Source organism: Antedon mediterranea, chromosome 8 (assembly GCF_964355755.1).
Source record: "Antedon mediterranea chromosome 8, ecAntMedi1.1, whole genome shotgun sequence".
Classification (NCBI taxonomy): domain Eukaryota; kingdom Metazoa; phylum Echinodermata; class Crinoidea; order Comatulida; family Antedonidae; genus Antedon; species Antedon mediterranea.
This window is the reverse complement of record NC_092677.1, coordinates 10,846,741-10,867,822: the sequence shown is the minus strand read 5'-3', so window position 1 is coordinate 10,867,822 and position 21,082 is coordinate 10,846,741. Positions and strand designations below refer to the sequence as shown.

The window sequence follows — 21,082 nt, the reverse complement described above, 5'->3', positions numbered from 1 at the left end:
ATTTGATTTCTGCAATATTCTGTAGCACACTATACTTTAAAAACCGACGAGTAAATTTAGATTTATTTATAAATCGTTTGAATTCCTTGAGTCTCGTTCGCGCGAAATTTTTAACACGTGATAGGTAAGATATAAAACCCACTTTTGTTGTTTTGCCGCGGTGGTGTGTGTATGTTGGACGTCGAAGTTTTGTTTATTTCTTAATTTTTTTCAAAAGGAGTAATTAGGTAAGTATTTGCTGAAGTGTATACTGTAATTTGATTATTAAAGAATCTATAAATTTTACTTTAGAATCAAATAAGAAATACTGGGATTACTAGAATCGTAAAATGAAATGTAGGCCTAGCTACTAGGCTGGGTGTCAGATGAAATCGGTCGCGCTTGAAATTGGTCGCGTTTGAAATCGGTCGCGATAAAATCAACTTCCGGTATTTTGTATGGCGCGCCGCTAGAGCTATACTTTTGATTATATCGGTCGCGTTTGAAATCGGTCGCGTTTGAAATCGGTCGCGCTATTTTGTATGGATCGAGCGGGATGCATGCTAGAGCGGGATATACATTTTTCGTTTATATAGATCTAATTGATATTTTTAAGGAACTAGATTATTTATGTGGATATTTGTTACTTGGTTAATAAATATTTATTATTAATCATTAATTAATTTATTTTTTGTATTTCACAGGTCTCGGAGAAGGACGGTGTCTTTTCAAAATGGCCATTTCTAAACACGTTTAAATATTATATTAGGCATAATGTTATATTATGCATATAATAATTTACCTCTATTTATATGTACTGTAATTAATATATTATATAGAGAATATACGTTTGTCGTGTCTTTTATTATGCAAACAATTACGTATGGTTTTAGGATATTAATAAAATATATAGATAATATGCCGATGATAGATGTGAGAATAATAATAATGTATGGATAATAAAGGTGGACACAATTCTCAAAGAGGTAATCTGCACTGATATTTAAACGTTTAGATTTACGAACGGCGTATGAATGCGAGACACTGAGTTGCACTTACTTAATTATTTACATCAAATGATTATTATAAATGAAGAAAAAAATAAAAAATATTCAAATTAAAATCTATAGTATCGCCGACGTATATACGTATAAATCATACTGTCAAATTATAGAAAAAGTGCTTTATTCGGAATTATTATGGATAAGCAAGCCTGTGAGCTACAGCGATTTAATTGCTTTTGCTTATCCTTGCCTCCTTACATTTCCACGTGTCTTGATTTGGTTACCTATGTTTTAAATGTATTTCGATTTTAAAGGCTAAATAAAGAATGAATGAACCTGATCTCATAATCGCGTCGAGCATCTATAGCTCATTGGATCGTTTCACAAAAACACGTGCAGGAGGCCTATAGACCTTTCAAATGTATGGTTATTAGTAATAGACGTCATCTTTACCTCGCCATGGACAACGATCGTACGTGTTTTCTCCATGATTTGACACACTACTAGTGCGTGTTTTTTAAAAAGGGGATTCCCTGTCAGCAAATTAACGTATTGTTAGAGGAAACAGCTGCACGATCATAGAAGGCGCATCTCCAATATGGCTTATTCGGGGGGTTTATTTCAGTAACTCGCCTGTTAACCATCCGCATAAAATGATCATTTTACTAAAAACTATTTTAAACATTAGAAATAAAAACATACACGTGATTTGCCTCAACAATAATCATTATACACTTAGAAAATAGAAATAAAAATAAGGTGATCGAATAGTATGTTGTTAATTGGATATGATATAATCTGCCACAGTATGCATAAGTATAAAAATGGATACGCTGGCTTTACGGGCTATATTGTAAAAATTCTTGTTTTTAAATAAATTGCTCTCTTTTACGTAATTGTTTGCGTAATAAAAGACACGACAGACGTATATTCTCTATATAATATATTAATTACAGTACATATTAATAGAGGTAAATTATTATATGCCTAATATAACATTATGCCTAATATAATATTTAAACGTGTTTAGAAATGGCCATTTTGAAAAGACAGTCCTTCTCCGAGACCTGTGAAATACAAAAAAAAAAAATTAATTTAATGATTGATAATAAATATTTATTAACCAAGTAAAAAATATCCACATAAATAATCTAGTTCCTAAAAAATATCAATTAAATATATATAAACGAAAAATGTATATCCCGTTCTAGCATGCATCCCGCTCGATCCATACAAAATAGGGTATAGCGCGACCGATATCATCAAAAGGATTATAGCTCTAGCGGCGCGCCATACAAAATACCGGAAGTTGATTTTATCGCGACCGATTTCAAACGCGACCGATTTCAGACGCGACCGATTTCATCGTAAACCCTAGGCTGGCCCTCTGCATGTGTTACTTTTGTGTAGTGACAGTTCCATCTGAACCGCTTGCCACTCAATTAGGCATTGACTAGGCCTAGATAGGAGTGGGGAGACAGACAGACAGCCTATATATATCCAGTATAGGCCGAGGCCTACTATTTATAATAAACTAGGCCTAACATTTGTTTTAAATAACATTTTAAGTGTTTTATTTTGTTCTCTTTTGTACAGAATACAGAATGTCTTCACCAGCAGGAAGTACACGAGGCACACCTCGTCGTAGTAAAAGGCAACAACCCGATGAATCAAATCGTGAAAGTACACCAAGCAAGAGAGGGCGCTTGGCTAATGGTGTGAATGGAACACCCTCGAAACATGTCTCACAAAATGGAACTCAAAATGGCACACGTACGATAACAGTTCTGGATTTGCTTAATTTTATGGTTGGATCAGTTTCATTAACCATTTGCATGAAACTTACTACATTTATACAATAATCTAATGAATGAATGTTTTCTAATAATTATTTTTTAGCTTCAAGAAGAGGCAAACAGGTGACCTCTCCATCTCAACGACCTCTTGATTCTTCACCAAGTGCTGACCTCGCACCTTTACCTTCTTCACCAGCCTCAAGGAGTCTTCATGAAACCTCACTTTTCTCGAGCCCTGGACAATCGAAATATGGTGTGTATGATTGACCAACCTTTTCAGACTGGACAGTTAAAAGGACAAAATATAAGGCAACGCATGTACCAGTAGTTTCTATATGTTATTCCTGTAACATTACTTGGTGCACTTTTTTTTAGTCAAGAAAGTAAAATCTTGCCTAAAGATGCAATTAATATGGTACAGTAAAGTATAGTATAGGTTCGAACCCATGCCTATCACATGCTAGTTAGATATTATCATTACACCGTCACTCTCTGGTATATACAATTCAATTTCAATTTCTTTTTATTTCGGAAATATAATCCATATTAATAAACTTATTAACAGAAAAAGGAAAATCTAAACTTAAGTATAAAGAATGCTTCTCCATCTACAATATACAACACCCGCCACTATTCCCAGACGGTCTCCCATCCAGAATGCCACCGGGCCCAACATTGCTTAACTTCGGTGATCTGACGAGAACCTGTGTCAACACAGTATGGCTAGATATTATTAATCCAATTATAAATTGAGACGCTATATATATCATATGTGTTATGTTTTATAGGTGCAAGCGAGATTGACCTGAGTTCACCTTTGAACTATGGCACACCCAGCTCCAGAATGAGTGCAACTCCTGGTGGCAAGTATGTGTGTTTTTATTTGATTGAAATAAATCAATATAAGAAAAAAAATCATAACATGCTAATCAATTTAAAAATATCAACTAAAATGTGTTTCCTTTAGGGGCACTCCAATTCGTCCACGTACTGACATTCGAAGTGAACGTAAGATGAGACAAGTTAATCTCACCTCCGACCCAGTCGTAAGTAAAGATTTTATACATTACATGTTGACAGTAGATATTTTTTAAATTGATTAATATATATTATTAAATGAATTGTTAAAATAATTTGTTTTATCAGGGAAGTGGAGTAGGTTCTGAGGCTGACCCGGCTGGAGCTCTGACCAGTGATCATGGTGCAGGACCGCAATTGGTCATCTGGGGCACAGATGTGGTGGTCAGTGAGACGAAGGAGAAGTTTAAGCGTTTTATCATGCGTTTCATTGATCCTGAGTTCCAGGAACAAGAGAACTTAGATGTCAATGAACCACTTTATTTACAGAAACTGGAAGAGGTAAGGTCGAAGGTCAAATAACAAGAACAACTTGATATACAATTCTTTTTATTTGTATCATTATTGCTACATATTTTTGGTTTTATTTGTATTGCAATAAAAAATAATTTCTATTCTATATTTTAGATTCATACGCTAGAGTTACCATTCCTCGATGTCAACTGTCTTCACATCAAACAATTTGACAAAATACTGTATCGTCAACTAATCTGCTACCCTCAAGAAGTCATTCCAACCTTTGACATGGCGGTCAACGAGTTGTTCTTTGACCGATATCCAGATACTCAGTTGGAGCATCAAGTACAAGTGCGAACTTACAATGCCGAAGAAACAAAGAACATGAGAATGTTGAATCCTGAAGGTAAGCAGGCGTTAGCAGCTAAAATTTAACATCCATGTCTTTTTAAAATTGTAATTATTTTTATTTTTCTGTAACCTAACGGATCGTTTTTATTATTTATGAAATTTTTACTTTTCGGAGAATAAGAAAAACTAATAATGGGGGGACAGGGGTGGGGTCTCTCCTAATATTCTCATTTTAAATATACAGTATTATTTTATTTTTTAAATGTATCTCACATTATATCAAAATTTTTAGATATTGACCAATTGATAACGATCAATGGAATGGTAATACGTACATCTGGACTGATGCCAGAGATGCGTGAAGCTTTCTTTTCTTGTCAGAATTGTGCAGCAACCGCGAGTGTAGAGATCGATCGAGGCCGTATAGCTGAACCGACTGTCTGTCAAAACTGCCAGACCAAATTCAGTATGACGCTAGTTCATAACAGGTCACAGTTCAGTGATAAACAAATGGTTAAAATCCAAGAATCTCCAGGTAAATAAAAGTGTCTTATACTGTTTACAATAGAACACCCCTATTAAGAGGACACTTTTTTTTAAAACCAACCAGGGATGGTAAGACCAACCCCTATTCAGGGGATACCACTGTTGTTGGGTTCTTAATAGAGGTTTTACTGTAGTTGTGTGTGATGTGAAGTAATATTTTATTAGAAATTATGTTTGGGTCTGGTTACAGTGTTTATTGTCAGTTTTTTTATGCCAAGTGCAAATTTATTTTCTTTACAGATGATATGCCCCCTGGTCAGACACCACACACTGTTGTAGTGTATGCCCACAACGACTTGGTGGACTCTGTGCAGCCTGGTGATCGCGTCACCATAACAGGAATCTACCGTGCTACTCCAATGCGTATTAATCCTAAGCAACGTAACGTCAAAGCCGTTTACAAAACGTATATTGATGTTATTCAATTTCGCAAGGATACACATAAGCGACTTCATGAACACAATGAGGAGTAAGTTGTTCTTTTGCCCCTAATTTTCAGTTGCGCTTCAGTAGTTTTGATTTCTATTGCGTAATAATATACATACTTTAACAAAAATAAGATGTTGACTTTTCTTCGGTGTTCTAGTGACATTAGTGTAAATTTTGTTAAAGAATATATATAATTATGCACTCTGTAGAAAATACAGAGGATTGTCTTCTAATGTAAATTAACACTAAAAGAACTTTTATACATTTAATATTATTAAACAAAATATCTTCTCTTTTTGTTTACTCAGCGAGGATCAGCATTTGTTTAGCGAAGACCGCAAGGCTCAGTTAGTAGCCCTCTCTAAGACGGCAGACATCTACGAGCGCCTGTCAGCCGCTTTGGGTGCGTAAAGTATTGTACAGTATAAAGCTCTGTCTACACTATCAAACAAGTTTTTCATATCTGTGATATTTTTTTCTAAAACATATTTTTCTTTGTAGCCCCTAGCATATTTGAGAATGAGGACATAAAGAAGGGTATTCTTTGTCAATTGTTTGGTGCCACTAAGAAAGATTTTGGTGACACAGGAAGAGGAAACTTCCGGTAAATAATTAATTTGTTTAGTAGATGACCTACTATACTAAATATCGTAGCAGGACAGCCTGTGCCCTTGATAATGCAAAAAGTACAAAAAATATTCATTGAAATCATTGTTATTCACTTTCTTTAGATCAGATATAAACATCTTACTTTGTGGTGACCCAGGTACAAGTAAATCACAATTACTCCAGTATGTTTTCCATCTTGTCCCAAGAGGTCAGTATACATCTGGCAAGGGCTCCAGCGCAGTTGGTCTGACTGCATACGTTACCAAAGATCCAGAGACCAGACAGCTAGTTCTACAAACGTGAGTGTTGAGTTGAATTCATAAAACCTACAATAAAAAATATATTTAAAATAAAGAAAAATAAGAAAAACACTAAAAAATAATTAATCTTAAAACCCCATTCTACAAGAATAAAACCGTATAACATTTTAGCCATTTTTCTAAAAAAAATCCCTTGAACACATGATTGCATCTTAGCTTGGTTTTATGATAGATTTATCAATTGTCAAAGTTTTTTACAATTTCAATTGTTAAAGCATGATTTCATTTACATATTTTAGTGGTGCCCTCGTTCTCAGTGACAATGGTATTTGTTGTATAGATGAGTTTGATAAAATGAACGATAGCACCCGTTCAGTTCTTCATGAGGTTATGGTAAGAATTACTTATTGAATTGTATGTCAAGTTGATTTCACAACTGTGTCAATATCATTTTTTTTTTTTTGTGGGATCATCCCACTTTTATTTCAAACAAACATCATATAAAAACAGTAATATATATTTATGCAATTGCAATTTTGTTATCTGTTTGATTACTAATGATTTTTGTATTTGTTTCTATACCAATTATCAGCAATTATCATTATTCACCATAGTTATTTTCTATTTTTTATACATGTCATCATCAATGCATTTCATTTCGTTTAAAATCTAATTATATATGTGTCAATATCATGCTGTTTAAATAGATATTTATAATGAGGCTTATGTTCATCATAGAATTTACGCTGTGGCTAAAGATACGGTACCGTATCCATACTTCTAAAAACTAAAGGTACAGTAACTATAGAGGGTGCTATGTAAGATAGATGTTAATCAAATAGGTTGTGGCAATGGTTTTCAGTAAGCCAGTTGTGAGGCTTAGTGGGGCTTGTGATGAGGCTATGACTTAAGGGGTTGCAGGTTTGATTGACGATTTTTTCATTTTTTTTTAACGTAAGAGAGATTATTTAGGGGGTGAGATTTTTAATATTCGGGGAATGAGTTTAATGTTTAGGAACAAGTTTTATATTTAGGTATGAGTTTAAGGAATACAATTTTACTGTACCTTTAGCAAAATGGAAGCGGCCTCTATAATTACCGTACCTTTAGTTTTTAGAAGTATGGATACGGTACCGTATCTTTAGCCATAACGTAGAATTTAATACTGAATGATTTTGAACAATCAATTATCTGCTATTTCAGCATAAAAACTGTTTTTAATATTCCATTTACATGATCTTAATAAGTAACTGATTACTGTTAAATTTGTTTTGCATAGGAACAACAAACATTATCAATAGCCAAAGCTGGTATCATTTGTTCTCTAAATGCCAGGACATCTGTACTCGCTGCGGCAAATCCGGTGGATTCCCAATGGAACCCAAAGAAGACCATCATCGATAATATCCAACTTCCACACACTTTACTTTCCAGGTAAGTAATTTGATGTAAATAGTGGTAGCGGAGCTGTAGCTTGGTGGTTGAAATGCTTGCCTTCCAATCCCAAGGTCCAAGGTTCAATCCTGAACTTGTGCCAGGGTTGTAACTCACAACTCTTACAACTCCACTCAAATGAAACTTAAGTTTATAAACACAATGAAGTATAAAATAGTTATCCATCCTGTAATTGGTGAGTTACTCGCTGTTGCGTATGAAAGAAAGAATTCAAATGTCTGACAATGACTATTCTGTAATTTGTTTTGATCTTTTTAATCGAATAGTATTATAACATTGATCTGTGGTGTTTTTGCAAAATGTGTTTTTAACCGTATTATAACTATGGCCTATATCGTTTTTTGCAATTTGTTAGTGTCTTAATTATGCCAAGCAAAATGAATTTCCATTTTAAAAAGAGTCTCAAATCCTCCATAATTTTTACTATTGATTTGTTAAATTAAATATATTTAGATTTGATTTGATTTTCTTGATGCTTGATCCACAAGACGAGCTATACGATCGTCGTCTTGCCAATCATTTGGTGTCTCTTTACCATCAAGGGAAGGAAGAAACGGAGGAAGAACATCTGGTAAGAATTGTTGATTGGCAATAATTATAAGCATTTCCCTAAATGTCAGTTTGATTTTATTACAGCACAACTCAAATTACGGGGACACCTTTGGGGCCCATTAAAGTGTCCCCTTAATTATCTGTAGCATTAAAACATATAATCTTCCCCTCATTTGCTTAACAGAAAAGTGTCCCCTAATAAAGTTTTCTCATGAAAAGAGGTGCCCCAAAGGGCTACTGTATAACCTTTAAGTTCAATATGTGTAAATAAATGGTTTATATATTTTAGGACATGAACTTATTGAGGGATTATATTTCCTATGCACGCTCATACATTCATCCAAAGTTGAGTGAAGAGGCCAGCCAACTACTCATCCAATCATATGTTGATATGCGAAAGATTGGGAGCTCCAAAGGAATGGTGTCCGCATACCCAAGGCAGTTAGAGTCGCTCATTCGTCTTGCTGAAGCTCATGCACGAATGCGCTTTTCAAATGTTGTTGAGAATGTGGATGTACAGGAAGCAAGAAGGTAAATTAAGTGATAAATTTTTGTGTTCAATGTTAAATTCAAATCTTTTACAAAATAATAAATAAATGTCATAAAATAAAATGTATCCAAATGTTTCTTTGATAGACTTCACTATGAAGCTCTAAAACAATCGGCCTTTGACCCACGAGATGGAACAATCAACATCGACATTCTAGCCACTGGTATGAGTACATCTGCTCGTAAACAACGACAGGAAGTAAAACACGCTTTGAACAAGCTCATTCAAGATAAAGGCAAGGTGGCTACACTCAAATACCAGAAAACATTTGAGGAACTTAGGGAGTCATCTGATACGGTAGGTTACTTTTATAGTTTATGAATGAGCATGTCTGTGTCTAAAAAAATATATTTATATAATACTACGTGATGTACAACTTTTGTATATGGACCCAGAAGACAATAATATTACGTATGTTTACATTGATATGTTTTATTTCAGTTGATTACGAAGGAGATGTTTGATAGCGCTCTTCGAGACCTTGCTGATGAGGAAAGACTGATTGTTGTAAACAAACAGATTCGTCTTTGTTAAAACCTTTTCATAATTTGCAAATGATAATGAATAAGGAAGTGAACTTATATTGTTAAGATTGATTATTTATCTAGAACTTTAACTAATAGTATATAAGCCACATCAGAATTTGTCTGCTAGTTTAGTAGAATACATTGTATAGAAATGGTCTTATCCATTGAAAAACAAGTATTTAGTTTCCCAACAGTTTTTTTAATGAATACTGTAGCATGAAACAAAAATTATTGGAGGAACAAAATTGAATGTTAGATTCATTGTATTGCACGTTTCAAAGAACATGTTTATTCAATACAATTTGTTTATTGCTTAAATAAAACACTTCCTTGAGAACATCTGAGTCACGTTTGCATATTTATTTCCAATACTGATGACAGTAGTGTATTGTAACTACTGTACTTTCACATTGCCTAACAAAACTCATTGGGTTGTCAACACCTGTGTGTATATAATGGTGCGTAAATAAGTGCGATGTGCCCAAATATGGTAGTACAGTAATATGACATCAAACTGTCCATATAAGGGCACACCACATTTTGTTGTCGCATAAAGTTTGATAGTGTAGACAGAGCTTTACTCCTGAGTTTTGCTAGGCAGTGTTAAATAGCGTTATACAACAATATTACTGAGAAATCTATTGGACACTTTAATATTGTATGTGTTAACACTACGGTCAACCCCTATTAACAGGACACTTTGTTGGGTCCCGAAAATGCCTCCACCTTCCGCATCTTTGATATGGGTTCTACTCTAGTTTGAATATTAATAATTTCTATACTTTTTTCTAAATCTATTCAATTATAATTATTATTATTTCTCTTACGGATTATTATGACAATTGGCATTTCATGGCAATGACATTCTAAATCATTTGAGGAGGAAGTATTAACAACAGTTAAATAATCCGGCTTCTTCCTCTGGTTAAGCCTTGTCATTTCCGTATTTTAGTCCTCAAATATTTTTACTATATTTCTATTCAATTATTTTACTACACGTATTTATAGAGGTTTTCGTAGTAACGTGATGTCAATGGTATCGTTGTATACGTGTACGTGCGGCAACAAACTTTAGACCAATCGTGTGCTGTAAACGCGACACACGTGCTGTAAACGCGACACGCGTGTGTATATTTAATTTAAGCTGTATGGTTGTACGCCGCCGCCGTACACTACTACAACTAGTGATTAAACTTTATGAGTATTAATCTGTATTGTTTTTGTAGAGACGAGTTTGTTGTGACGTAAAATCGTGCGAGAGTGAGTTTTCCATCATGTCCGGTCTACTTACCGGTTCTTCCTGATAAATGTCATTGTGCTCACGACAAACGAAATCCAAAGGAATAATAACAAAATGCTTTGTATAAGGATTATAGTTTTGGCTTTAGGCCTACATACTTTGATTAATGTTTTCTTATTGACAGACGCAAATAATGGTAAGTTAATCTTCGTGTAAATTATGGTTTTTTTTTATAAATTGACCGATTGATCACATTTTCTGATAATTATGCATTAATTAGACGTTTCGCTAATTTGCTTGGTTAAGGATTTGGTTTCTGATTTCCATCGGTTGATAAATTAAAAAAATAAATTGTATAAAATGATTACGAACCCTAATGGCCGTCTGTTAATGAATATACTTGATTTACTCTACCCCTGCCCAACCCGTTAATACGATACCTATGTGTATTCGTTTGTTTCTATTCTTGATTGAATTCGATCGAGTGGGTCAGTATAATATTATACCGTATTTTTTGTTTTATAGAGTTTGCAATTCGACTTGAAAAACTAGACGCTGATGGTCTAGAGGGACGTGTAGAGGTTTTTCGGCGCGGTGAACGTGCCGGTATTTGGGGGAATATTTGCGATAATAGTTGGGACGAGAAGGACGCAATTGTTGCATGCCGACAACTAGGCTTTAAGAATGTAGGATACCCAGTCGACGGTAGAAGGTATGCCCTATTCATCATTATCAAAATAATCTACGAATGATATACCAACTAACTGTGAGGGAGCGTGGCGCAGTGTGTTGGACGTTCGATTACGAATCCAACTCCCATCGCATTTCTTGTATACTTTGGCAAGACGCTTTATTTACATTTGCCTCTCCCAGGTGTACAAATGGGTACCCGGTTAGATCAAGACACAACTTTGCGCCAATTACTATACTGCATTAGGCCTATGGGAGTATGTTAACATACGAGTTTGATCCAAAAAATGACCAGGGTAATAATGTGCTATGTAAAGCGCCTTTGAGCATGATTGAGCAATAAAAATGTGGTAATTATTATTAACAAATTCTATAAGCTATCATATTTTAAGGATTGTGAACGAATAAAAACACATTAGGGCTTATATCGAATATTTTTAGGACAGCTCTCAGGTACGGAAGTGGGAAAGATGTCGAGTACTTTTACACCGACTTTAAGTGTAATGGTAGTGAAGATGCGTTAAGGAATTGTCCATACACTACGTACACATCAGAACATAATTGTATCCCCGATCGACAAGCTGCTGGATTGATGTGCTCTGCAGGTACGTTAATCTAACACCATGAATGTTAACTAACTTGCTAACTGATTATACTGACTTATCTGGCCGACTGATAAATGTATGGCAGTGGCTGACCCAGGGACTAACCGATTTCTAACTAACTTGATGGCTGCTGAGTGACTGAATGACATACTAAACTGGCCCACGTCGTAACGGCTGACTTTTAACAACTGAAATGACCGATTGCTAACATGGCTGATTAACTGAATGCTATAACTGACACACTAAACTGGCCCACTGCTGACGTCATAACTAAAATAGCCGGTTGCGTACACGTATTATACTGGCTGGTATTATGTAAACTAGTGCCTGATAACGGAGAAACTAATAGGGTTAACTAATTTTGTGTCTTGCTAGATTTCGATCTTCGTCTTTCGGGTAAATCAGCTACAGAAGGAATTCTGCAGATTTTCTACAATGGTGATTGGACGGACGTTCGCAGCGAAGACTTTGATGACAAAAGTGCTAATGTTGCGTGCATGCAAGTGCAAGATGACCAAGACCAACGGCACACTGATGGAATCATTGTAGACCCGTCCAGGTATAACGATAATTATGGTATATTTCTGCTGCATTAAAAAAAAATGAATTCACGGGCCGGTGTCACGCCAAATTATAGGTACTACTGCCAAATTAGGTACCGAACTTAATTTGTAGTTTGAGTTTTATTTGGAAATAAATAATTTACGTTCAGCCATGACAAGAAGATGAACGACAAGTATAAGCGTTGACGTCATTGATATTATGTCTAAGTATAATAAAAAAAAACCATTATATTTTATTTATAAAAGGTATGGTAATGATGTAGGAAGCTGTCAGTTTTCTAATTTCGATTGTCATGGTAACGAAACCAATATCAAAGATTGTGATTTTACAAAAGCTAGTACCAAAACAGGATGTACCAAGCTTGTGGCTATTAGATGTGGTAAGGAGAGGAACCATCGATATCATTTATCATAACAAATAATAATTAATAATAAATCCTTCATTATTAATTTCAATGTCATTGGTGAGACGTAACGCCTGATAAATTGTTCAACTCTCTGACGCAAACCTACTCCGCTGTATTTAAACACAATTGCAATCATGTTGATGCAGTACCCGCCGCTTACTTGGTTTCAAATCTTACCCCTAGCCATAAGCGCAAGTTAGGTGGTCTAGAGGTATAAACGACAGGCTAATGATCTGGTGGTCGTGGGTTCGAGTTCCACCCGAGATTTTTTTAATGTACTTAGTATAAAGTACAAATTACGACAGAGTAGGGCAAAATATCTGACCAATTACTCAACTCCCTGACGCAAAGCTATTCCACAGTAATTTATAGCTAAACACAATTACAATTCAATTCAATATCAGTACCATCATTACCAACACTGATCTTACACAGTAATTTGTCAAAGGAAATTATATTATTATGTATGTATTATATTTCTGTATATGTATTTATACTTTTTCCTATACATTTTTTTCTTTGTGATACGGTAATATTTGTTTTGTTCTAAAGGGTCTTACGACTACAGGCAATTACTTGTCTCTGTAAAATCCCTGTTATATGAATGAATGAATGAATATAATTATAAGCCAGTGTGTAAACTTTTTACATTATATAAAATAAAACTGTAATTGTATAATTATAGATGATCCGTGCAGCATCTCTCCCTGCAAAAATGGTGGCCTATGTGAGACAACGGCTGGAGGAGGCGTAATATGTCACTGCAAATCAGGTTTCTCCGGGGAACTTTGTACTAGTACGTATTAATCAAAATCATTATAATCATGTAATGATATAAAGATATTGATAATAATACTAAATAGATTTTTACTCAACCTGACCGTCACTTTAAAATAGGCCTATACTGAAAACTCCCACGAGTATGAAACTGCTTGCGGGAAAAAACAATCAAACAAACCATTATTTAAATTTATTGAAAGATTGAATAAACGATTGCTTCTTTGAATACCGTTAATGTTCACTTAGATCAATAATGAAATATAATGTTAGTTGTATTAACATAGCAATAGGCCGATGGCATACATATCATTATGTGATAATTATGTAATGTTTCTCGTCTTTTTTTAGTTGGTACTGTGGGAATTTCGTCCGGACTTGCTGATATTAACACATTAGAATTTGAAACGATCATCTTGGTGACAACATTCGGTCTAATTGGATTCTTTCTTTTACTGACACTGTTAACAACTATTATTTCGCGTTTTGCGTTCCAACACGCGTTGCAACGCATTATATTTGAAGCGGACAAAGAATTGGAAAGTCAAGACCCGGATGGTTTTGAACGACATGTGATAGGAGATGAGGAGTATTACGAGGAGAAGGGAAACGAAGCTCACGTGGAAAATGACGATGGTGATGTTGAGGGGGTTGGTGTTGGGGAAAAAGAATATGAATGGGACCACGAAAAATCCATGGGAAATTATGATGAGCGATTTGAAGGTTCTTGTGATGTAAACTCACAGGAAGCAATTGATCTTCAATCCTAATAAAATATATCATTGTAAACTTTATATTTGTTGGTGGTACAAGGACAGGATTATCGTTGGACCTAGCAATTCTATCAAAAAAGAAATTGACAACAATATGTTCATATTAAAACATAGACCTGCTGTGGAGCTACCGAGCGAGGGTCTAATAATCAATCAATCATCGACATTTTTATTCCATAATCAAAATAACAAACTACAATAACACAATGATAATGGATGGGATACAACATAGGCACAAGTGCTTTAAACATGACTGAACCGTAACAAAATAGAACTAAACATTAGTACAAAAAAAAAACCAAAACAATGTGATTAGGCCTACTTAACTTAAATATATGATATAATGTTAAGTTTTAAATTATTATTATTATAAACATTATCATATTATATTTAGATACCTGGAGAAATTACAACCAGAAGAGGTTCTCTCTCAGTCTCTTAAATACTGTAAGCCTGCTTTGTCTATGACATGATGATAAAGTCTTACATTAGCTAGGCCCAAGAAGGGAGAGGCACACATTGGAGACTAGCTAGGCTTACTCACTCAGGCGTCAAATAGGCCTACTTACTTACTTATTGGTCCTGGCTGGCTCCGTGTAGCGCTGTCAAACATAGGCCTACTTCCAGAAGCGGTATATTTAAACTTCGTTGTCTACACGCAACTAGCAAACTTTTTTTTCAAATTCTTTCTCAATAGGCTTACTTAGTCCACTCATTATAATTTGTACTAATACTAGGCTGCGAGAACGTATAAGAGATGGTATCAAAGAGGCTGGCCTAGCTAGGAACGTCATGTGTACCGTCTAATCTAAATTTAGAACACGCTGTCAAAGTTTGATAAATGATGACGTCATCACGTCATCGACATTTACTAAAATACAAAAATGTCAATTCTAAAGAGCACGAGAAACTTTAAAAACAATTGTATAACTCTGAAAACGTATTGCGTTGTTAACTAATTAACTTCGAGTAATCAAATCATTAACGTATGCATATAGGCATATATAGAGAATCGTTTTGCTTTTTGTGTGTGTTTGACTAATTTTGAAGCAATAGGGACTGTTTGAATGAAAATAGTGTGTTCCTGACCAAGTATAATATGAATGAATTCCCAATAATACCACAGTTATGCAACGCCCGCTTCCGTGACGGAAATGCGCTGAAACTTGTATACAATTTGCATAAAAAGCATATTATTCAAATAACTATAAATGAACAACTGACGACGTCGTCGTGTAGGCCTATTGGTGTTAACATGTATGTGAAATTGTAAAATATGTATATTGATATTGTTTTATTAATATGAATTACTAAGATTTATACTTTAAATTTGTATTTGTTATGTTGGTATTTTGGCTTCGTCATAGCCTCCTTATGCGTAATCGTAAAGAACCACCTCGGGACTGGAGTAATTCAACGTCATTTCCGGTCTTACCATTGTTTCTGATGATTACTGATAGAATATTATTACAACTGTAAATATCAGACGGTAGAGTATAATAATAGTTGATCTATATTTGTATTTGAAGATGCGCACTTTGTCTGCGTTCTTGGCCAACTTATTGGTATTAGTCAATGGACTGACAGGTAGGTACCTTGTATTACGTCACTCAGGTAGACTAAACTCAAATTGCATTAAATTAGTCAGGCATACTGTTGTTAGTAAGTTTTTAAAACTTTAATAGGCTTGCTGTATTATAGATTTTTAAAAAAATGTTAGAGGCAATGGTATCAAAAGCGGCCCATTTTTTGACAATACTTTACGTTTATATTACTGTACAGTACTTATATTAACCACAACAACCCATGCTCAGTATTTTGTTATTTTTTCATACATAACAAGTTCGTAGATGATCTCATAACACAGAGAATTGTTTTTTCTTTAAATACTTAGTACCTCCACAATAGGCCTAACGTTTAAACCGATGTTTCATTCTAATTTCCGTCAACCCCTCCTTCCCTTCGATCTCACTTCAAATATTTTTTTAATACATTATTCGTTTTTAACAGAATTTACAATATCTTTGCGAGGAGGGACTGATTACGAGGGATTCATTGTCACACTAATAGACAGTAAATATGAAGGCAGGATATGCGATTACATGTGGGACGACAATGATGCAGCAGTGGCCTGTAGACAGCTAGGTCTCGGCAATTCAGGAATTGCATATGTTGGCTCTCAGTAAGAACTATTACATTAAGTACATGACCTTTGACCAATCATAAGACGCGGCGGTGGATCCTCGGTTGATCAGTTCGCTTGCGCTGCGTCGTAGTAGTGCGTAGGCCTACCTACTAAGCATTGAGTCGACCATGTTACCACCATTATCCCGGGGGTGGTTGTGCGATGATTGGGTGGAAGTTCACATTTGTGTGTTTGTTCTAGTGTGGTGAAATTCAATTGGTTAGTGTACAATGAGTACAATTCTAATCAGATGATGAAATACTCATTATTCCCACGAGATTCCATTCTTGCATTTAATACATGAAAAAAATAAATAATAATGGACCGTCGTGACCACCACAATCCAGTTTTAGTTTCGACACGTGCACTTCCACAAATTCAATATAATATAAGTGGTTTTTTTTGCGTTAGGAACTTTAAGTTCAGTGGCTGGCAAGGTAGAATACACTACTATGAATTTGATTGCAATGGAGACGAGGAGAATCTGACGGAGTGTAAAAATGAATCGGTTATCGTAGAGGCTCAGGATTGTCCTGGTGCGCAGGTTGCTGGGATACGATGCTTTAAAGGTAGTACGCTCTGTCTACACATAATACTTTGTGATGTGCCCATATATGCATATCACTATCATACTTGGGCACATCACTTTTTGGGGTCAAACTATATTGTTTTTATTTTACCATCATTCTCACTCTCCCAGCATGTACAGCCATCTTCATCATTCCTTATAAGCTCTGTCTACACTATCAAACTTTATGTGACAAAAAATGTGATGTGCCCATAACGGACATGATGATGTCATATCACTATCATATTTGGGCATATCACTACCATGGGTACATCAAACTTTTTTTAGTTTCATAGGTGTAGACAGAGCTTACTCACCACAATCCTCAAATACCTGTCTAATTATCACCATAACAACGTTCTCATTTTCACCATCATCTCCTCCATTACCATGCTTATCTTAAGTTTTCATCTTTTTTAAATATCATCATGTCAATGTTTGACTAATTTAGTAATAATGCCTCTAATTTAGACTATGATATTCGTTTATCTGAGAGTGATACTGAAGGTCGTGTTGAACTGTATATGGATGGCAACTGGGTCACCGTTTGCGACGAAGGATGGGATGATAACGATGCAGAAGTTGCCTGTCGTCATTTTACAGGCCGACTTGAACAAACTAGAGCCGTTGCTGTACGCAAAGCTTTGTAAGTACTGTATCACACCAATTTGAGGCAATGCGTCATACTTTTGTATGCTAAACGCACGAAGCGTTTCACCTTACAAAATGTAACGCATTTAGATGTGATATTTTAACAAAGTTAGTGAGGAGGATATTATAATCAGATAAACGAATAATTGTTCACATTCGACTTTTTAAAATTACTAAAACACAGTTTTTAATTATTTGATTATTTGTTGAATATTATAGGTTCGGTGAAGGTACCGGAACTGTGGGTTTTGCAGGCTTTAAATGCAACGGCAGTGAAAGCAATCTAAGTGAATGCACGTACACTAAAAATCCTGATTCTGAGTTGTGTAGTCATCAAAGAGACGCGGGTGTGGATTGTCAAGGTGGGTTTTTTTTACTGGAGAGGTACGTCGCTTTTCAATACGAAAATTAATAGGGTTTTCTGTTCGTTAATATACTCGACTCGGGTTTTCTTTTCAAAAGTGAAAATAAACGAAACTATAAAGACTAATATAAATGTATTAAAAAATATATATGACTGTATGATAATGAAGCTTATTGGAATCAATGGCCAATATAATAACAACAAAAGGCCTATAATAGTCATCAATTTAGATATGAGACGTGACTTAATGGAAACTTAAAGTTACCTTGGACCCGATTCATCCATCATGCTATGGTGACCTAACATCAAAAGAGAGAGATAATTGGCTCATAACACCAACTTACCCGCTAAGAAGCATGAGCGGACCCCTAATATTTTATATAAGGCTTACTACGATATGTCTTCGTTGTAAAATTACGTAAAATATTAAATTAACTTTTTCTTTATATCCAAGGTGATGCGTGTTCAAGCCAGCCCTGTCAAAACAATGGTCGTTGTCAAATAAGGAACAATGGTAACCGTGTGTGTACCTGTGATGCGGGATTTGAGGGTGACCTATGCGAGGGTAAGAGGAGAGCATGACGATTACATTAGGCCTACTTTCTGTTAATATAATAGCACTGTTCAATAACAAATGTAGTTTTCGAATGTAATTCAAGGATTTAGGTCTACGTTATGTTACTGATCCCCATGTATTGTTGCAGCAGTTCACAAGATTTGACCAATCACAAGCGACATGCCGTGGTTCTCCATCGCGATTGGTCAAATTACTTACGGTGCGCGCGCTTAACGTGGAAACCAAGCTTCAATTCAATTCAACTTTATTTTTTATTATTATCAGGGAGGCCCAGGTCAACACACATTATGAACTATTTTGTTTGATTTCAGCTGAGGCACAAAACAGCTATAACCCCTCCAGTCCAGAAGGCACCAGACAACTGGGAGTAGTTATTACCATCACCATCGTTGTCTGCTTAGTGACATTCTTTCTTTTCATATTAATAAGTTACATGATAATGAAGGCTGTTAATAGAGATGTCGATCAAAATGTAGTGGTGGTTATCCCGACAGCTCCGAGTGTAGAACAAATGGACATGGAGGAGGACATGTATTATGGTGAGGATGAAGACAAATTAGATGAGACTAGATCGTATCATACAGACATTGACGATGAAAATCGTTGGAATGAAGAACAATTTAATGAATAATAAGTTATGTAGTTATAATATTAAATTATACATTAGAGTAGGCTACCCCATTTTACTTGCCCATATACCGTACCGCCCTCTATGTAAACAGTATTGTTTCACGTACCCTTTTTTATCATGGGTAAAATGTATTCATGCTTTTAATTCGTTTAAATAAAGACGAGAAGATATAATGGTTAAATGAACGCGTTCGATCCTGTTTGTTTGTTCGATATGCGTCTCCGGCGGCCGTGTATATCATCACGTACGCATAATTATGTTGCGGTGTCAGTAATTGTATAATCGTTTTATTTGTAATCATCATATGCCGCAAGTGTTAAAATCCTTTTACGAAATATAGCTTAATTAGTAATATTCCATATTTAATTCAGATTTATTTAGCAATATATGGTTACAATTGTTACATAAAATATTGCCGGTAGCTTACGAAGAAACGTTTATTTTCTGTAGGCTAGTCTTAGACTAGAAAGTGAGAAAAAAAATCACAAGAAAGGGAAATCATGTGTAAAATTAATATGGTTATTACATTCCACGATTGAATAAATTATTTCTACGGCCGCCAAACGCAGCCTACTGATTTTAGGGCGATGGTACTTTATTTAATGGAACTAACATTAAACATATCTATACCTTAGTTCAAATAAATGTATAGGGCGCCCTCTAGCAGTCTGAGAGGACTAATCTACAATGTGAGATTAATCTACAATAATAATTTATATAATAGACAGGCAGCCCAGAGACATTTGGTTAGATGACCAGGTACCAATATCTGACTAAGTAATTGTGTAGGGAGTTACCTGAAGTCAAAGAAAATGAGCGCCCTCAACTTGACGTATTTTGGAAAAAATTCTGCGTATTTTGGACTGATGTTCACCAACCCTATTGAGAAAATGGGAGTCTGCTGGGGACCCCCTACTGTGCATAGACCAGGGGTGCCACGAAAGGTGTTTAAAAACCAGATAGACAAGAGATACCACCATTAGATGCCCATTGACATCCTTATACCAAATTCACAAAGCAAATATCACTATTCATGATTTTCTTTTATAATGAAGTAATTTTTGTATCAAATAAAAGCAACCAGTCCAAATAAATGGCTTCATCTTGTATTTTAACAATCACCAAAAATGATAAGCAAAAAATCAAGTAATAAAATGTTCGTTTTCATTTATTTAATTTCACAAAGAAACTATGACAAATGGTAAAATAAATATCTCGATCAAAAAACGTTAAGGACTCTAGTATATTAGCTCTGTAAAAGCCTTCTTGTTCTTTATAGCCAAATTTGAATCGCATGCTGTCGGTGTCATAATCGTCCGTTCTAAATGAAATATCGCAGTACCTTCCGTCTGTTCCACAGTGCCTACTAATGAACAGTATCAATTCTATAATTTGTGTGTGTGTGTGTTTTGAAGTAATAGGGAATTTTTTGGAATGAAAATAGCTTTTTTCTGACCAAGTCATATGAATGAATTCCCAATAATACCACGCCCGTTTCTGTGACGATGTAGGAAATGCGCTCAAACAATTTGAATAAAAAGCATATAATTCAAATAATTATAAATGAATAATTGACGTGTGGTGAAATGTTAAAATTTGTGTGAAAGTGTAAAATATGTATATTGATATTATTTTATTATAAAATTACTGATATTTATACTTAATAAAGAAATAAATTT

General features: G+C 35.0%; 3 protein-coding genes across 3 annotated transcripts; all 3 read left to right on the top strand.

Annotated features, from left to right (window-relative positions):
• The first annotated feature begins 123 nt into the window (after positions 1-123).
• On the top strand, positions 124-9,709 carry LOC140056244 (DNA replication licensing factor mcm4-A-like). Its single transcript, XM_072101543.1, has 18 exons — positions 124-227; positions 2,580-2,756; positions 2,883-3,032; positions 3,568-3,646; positions 3,747-3,825; positions 3,926-4,138; positions 4,265-4,499; positions 4,737-4,979; positions 5,231-5,459; positions 5,728-5,822; positions 5,921-6,023; positions 6,151-6,327; positions 6,588-6,681; positions 7,568-7,722; positions 8,197-8,314; positions 8,585-8,826; positions 8,932-9,142; positions 9,287-9,709. Exons 2-18 carry the CDS (start codon positions 2,588-2,590, stop codon positions 9,377-9,379), a joined length of 2,685 nt encoding a protein of 894 aa, XP_071957644.1. The 5' UTR covers positions 124-227; positions 2,580-2,587; the 3' UTR covers positions 9,380-9,709.
• Positions 9,710-10,623: 914 nt separating this feature from the next.
• On the top strand, positions 10,624-15,013 carry LOC140056245 (uncharacterized). Its single transcript, XM_072101545.1, has 7 exons — positions 10,624-10,808; positions 11,138-11,324; positions 11,744-11,907; positions 12,283-12,466; positions 12,717-12,850; positions 13,563-13,673; positions 14,006-15,013. Exons 1-7 carry the CDS (start codon positions 10,727-10,729, stop codon positions 14,422-14,424), a joined length of 1,281 nt encoding a protein of 426 aa, XP_071957646.1. The 5' UTR covers positions 10,624-10,726; the 3' UTR covers positions 14,425-15,013.
• An 893-nt stretch (positions 15,014-15,906) lies between these two features.
• LOC140056439 (neurotrypsin-like) lies at positions 15,907-20,983 on the top strand. Its single transcript, XM_072101807.1, has 7 exons — positions 15,907-16,014; positions 16,438-16,609; positions 17,024-17,181; positions 17,652-17,826; positions 18,051-18,193; positions 18,650-18,760; positions 19,084-20,983. Exons 1-7 carry the CDS (start codon positions 15,957-15,959, stop codon positions 19,401-19,403), a joined length of 1,137 nt encoding a protein of 378 aa, XP_071957908.1. The 5' UTR covers positions 15,907-15,956; the 3' UTR covers positions 19,404-20,983.
• The last annotated feature ends 99 nt before the right edge of the window (positions 20,984-21,082 follow it).

What these genes read in the sequence shown, in the direction of transcription:
- LOC140056245 (XM_072101545.1), top strand. Translation starts at nt 10,727, where the DNA reads ATGCTTTGTATAAGGATTATAGTTTTGGCTTTAGGCCTACATACTTTG. An exon ending in ATTGACAGACGCAAATAATG is followed by an intron (nt 10,809 to 11,137) that starts GTAAGTTAATCT and finishes TTTGTTTTATAG; the next exon opens with AGTTTGCAATTCGACTTGAA. An exon ending in CTCCGGGGAACTTTGTACTA is followed by an intron (nt 13,674 to 14,005) that starts GTACGTATTAAT and finishes GTCTTTTTTTAG; the next exon opens with TTGGTACTGTGGGAATTTCG.
- LOC140056244 (XM_072101543.1), top strand. Translation starts at nt 2,588, where the DNA reads ATGTCTTCACCAGCAGGAAGTACACGAGGCACACCTCGTCGTAGTAAA. An exon ending in CTTCATGAACACAATGAGGA is followed by an intron (nt 5,460 to 5,727) that starts GTAAGTTGTTCT and finishes TTGTTTACTCAG; the next exon opens with CGAGGATCAGCATTTGTTTA. An exon ending in AAACGGAGGAAGAACATCTG is followed by an intron (nt 8,315 to 8,584) that starts GTAAGAATTGTT and finishes TATATATTTTAG; the next exon opens with GACATGAACTTATTGAGGGA.
- LOC140056439 (XM_072101807.1), top strand. Translation starts at nt 15,957, where the DNA reads ATGCGCACTTTGTCTGCGTTCTTGGCCAACTTATTGGTATTAGTCAAT. An exon ending in ATTAGTCAATGGACTGACAG is followed by an intron (nt 16,015 to 16,437) that starts GTAGGTACCTTG and finishes CGTTTTTAACAG; the next exon opens with AATTTACAATATCTTTGCGA. An exon ending in GTTGCTGTACGCAAAGCTTT is followed by an intron (nt 17,827 to 18,050) that starts GTAAGTACTGTA and finishes TGAATATTATAG; the next exon opens with GTTCGGTGAAGGTACCGGAA.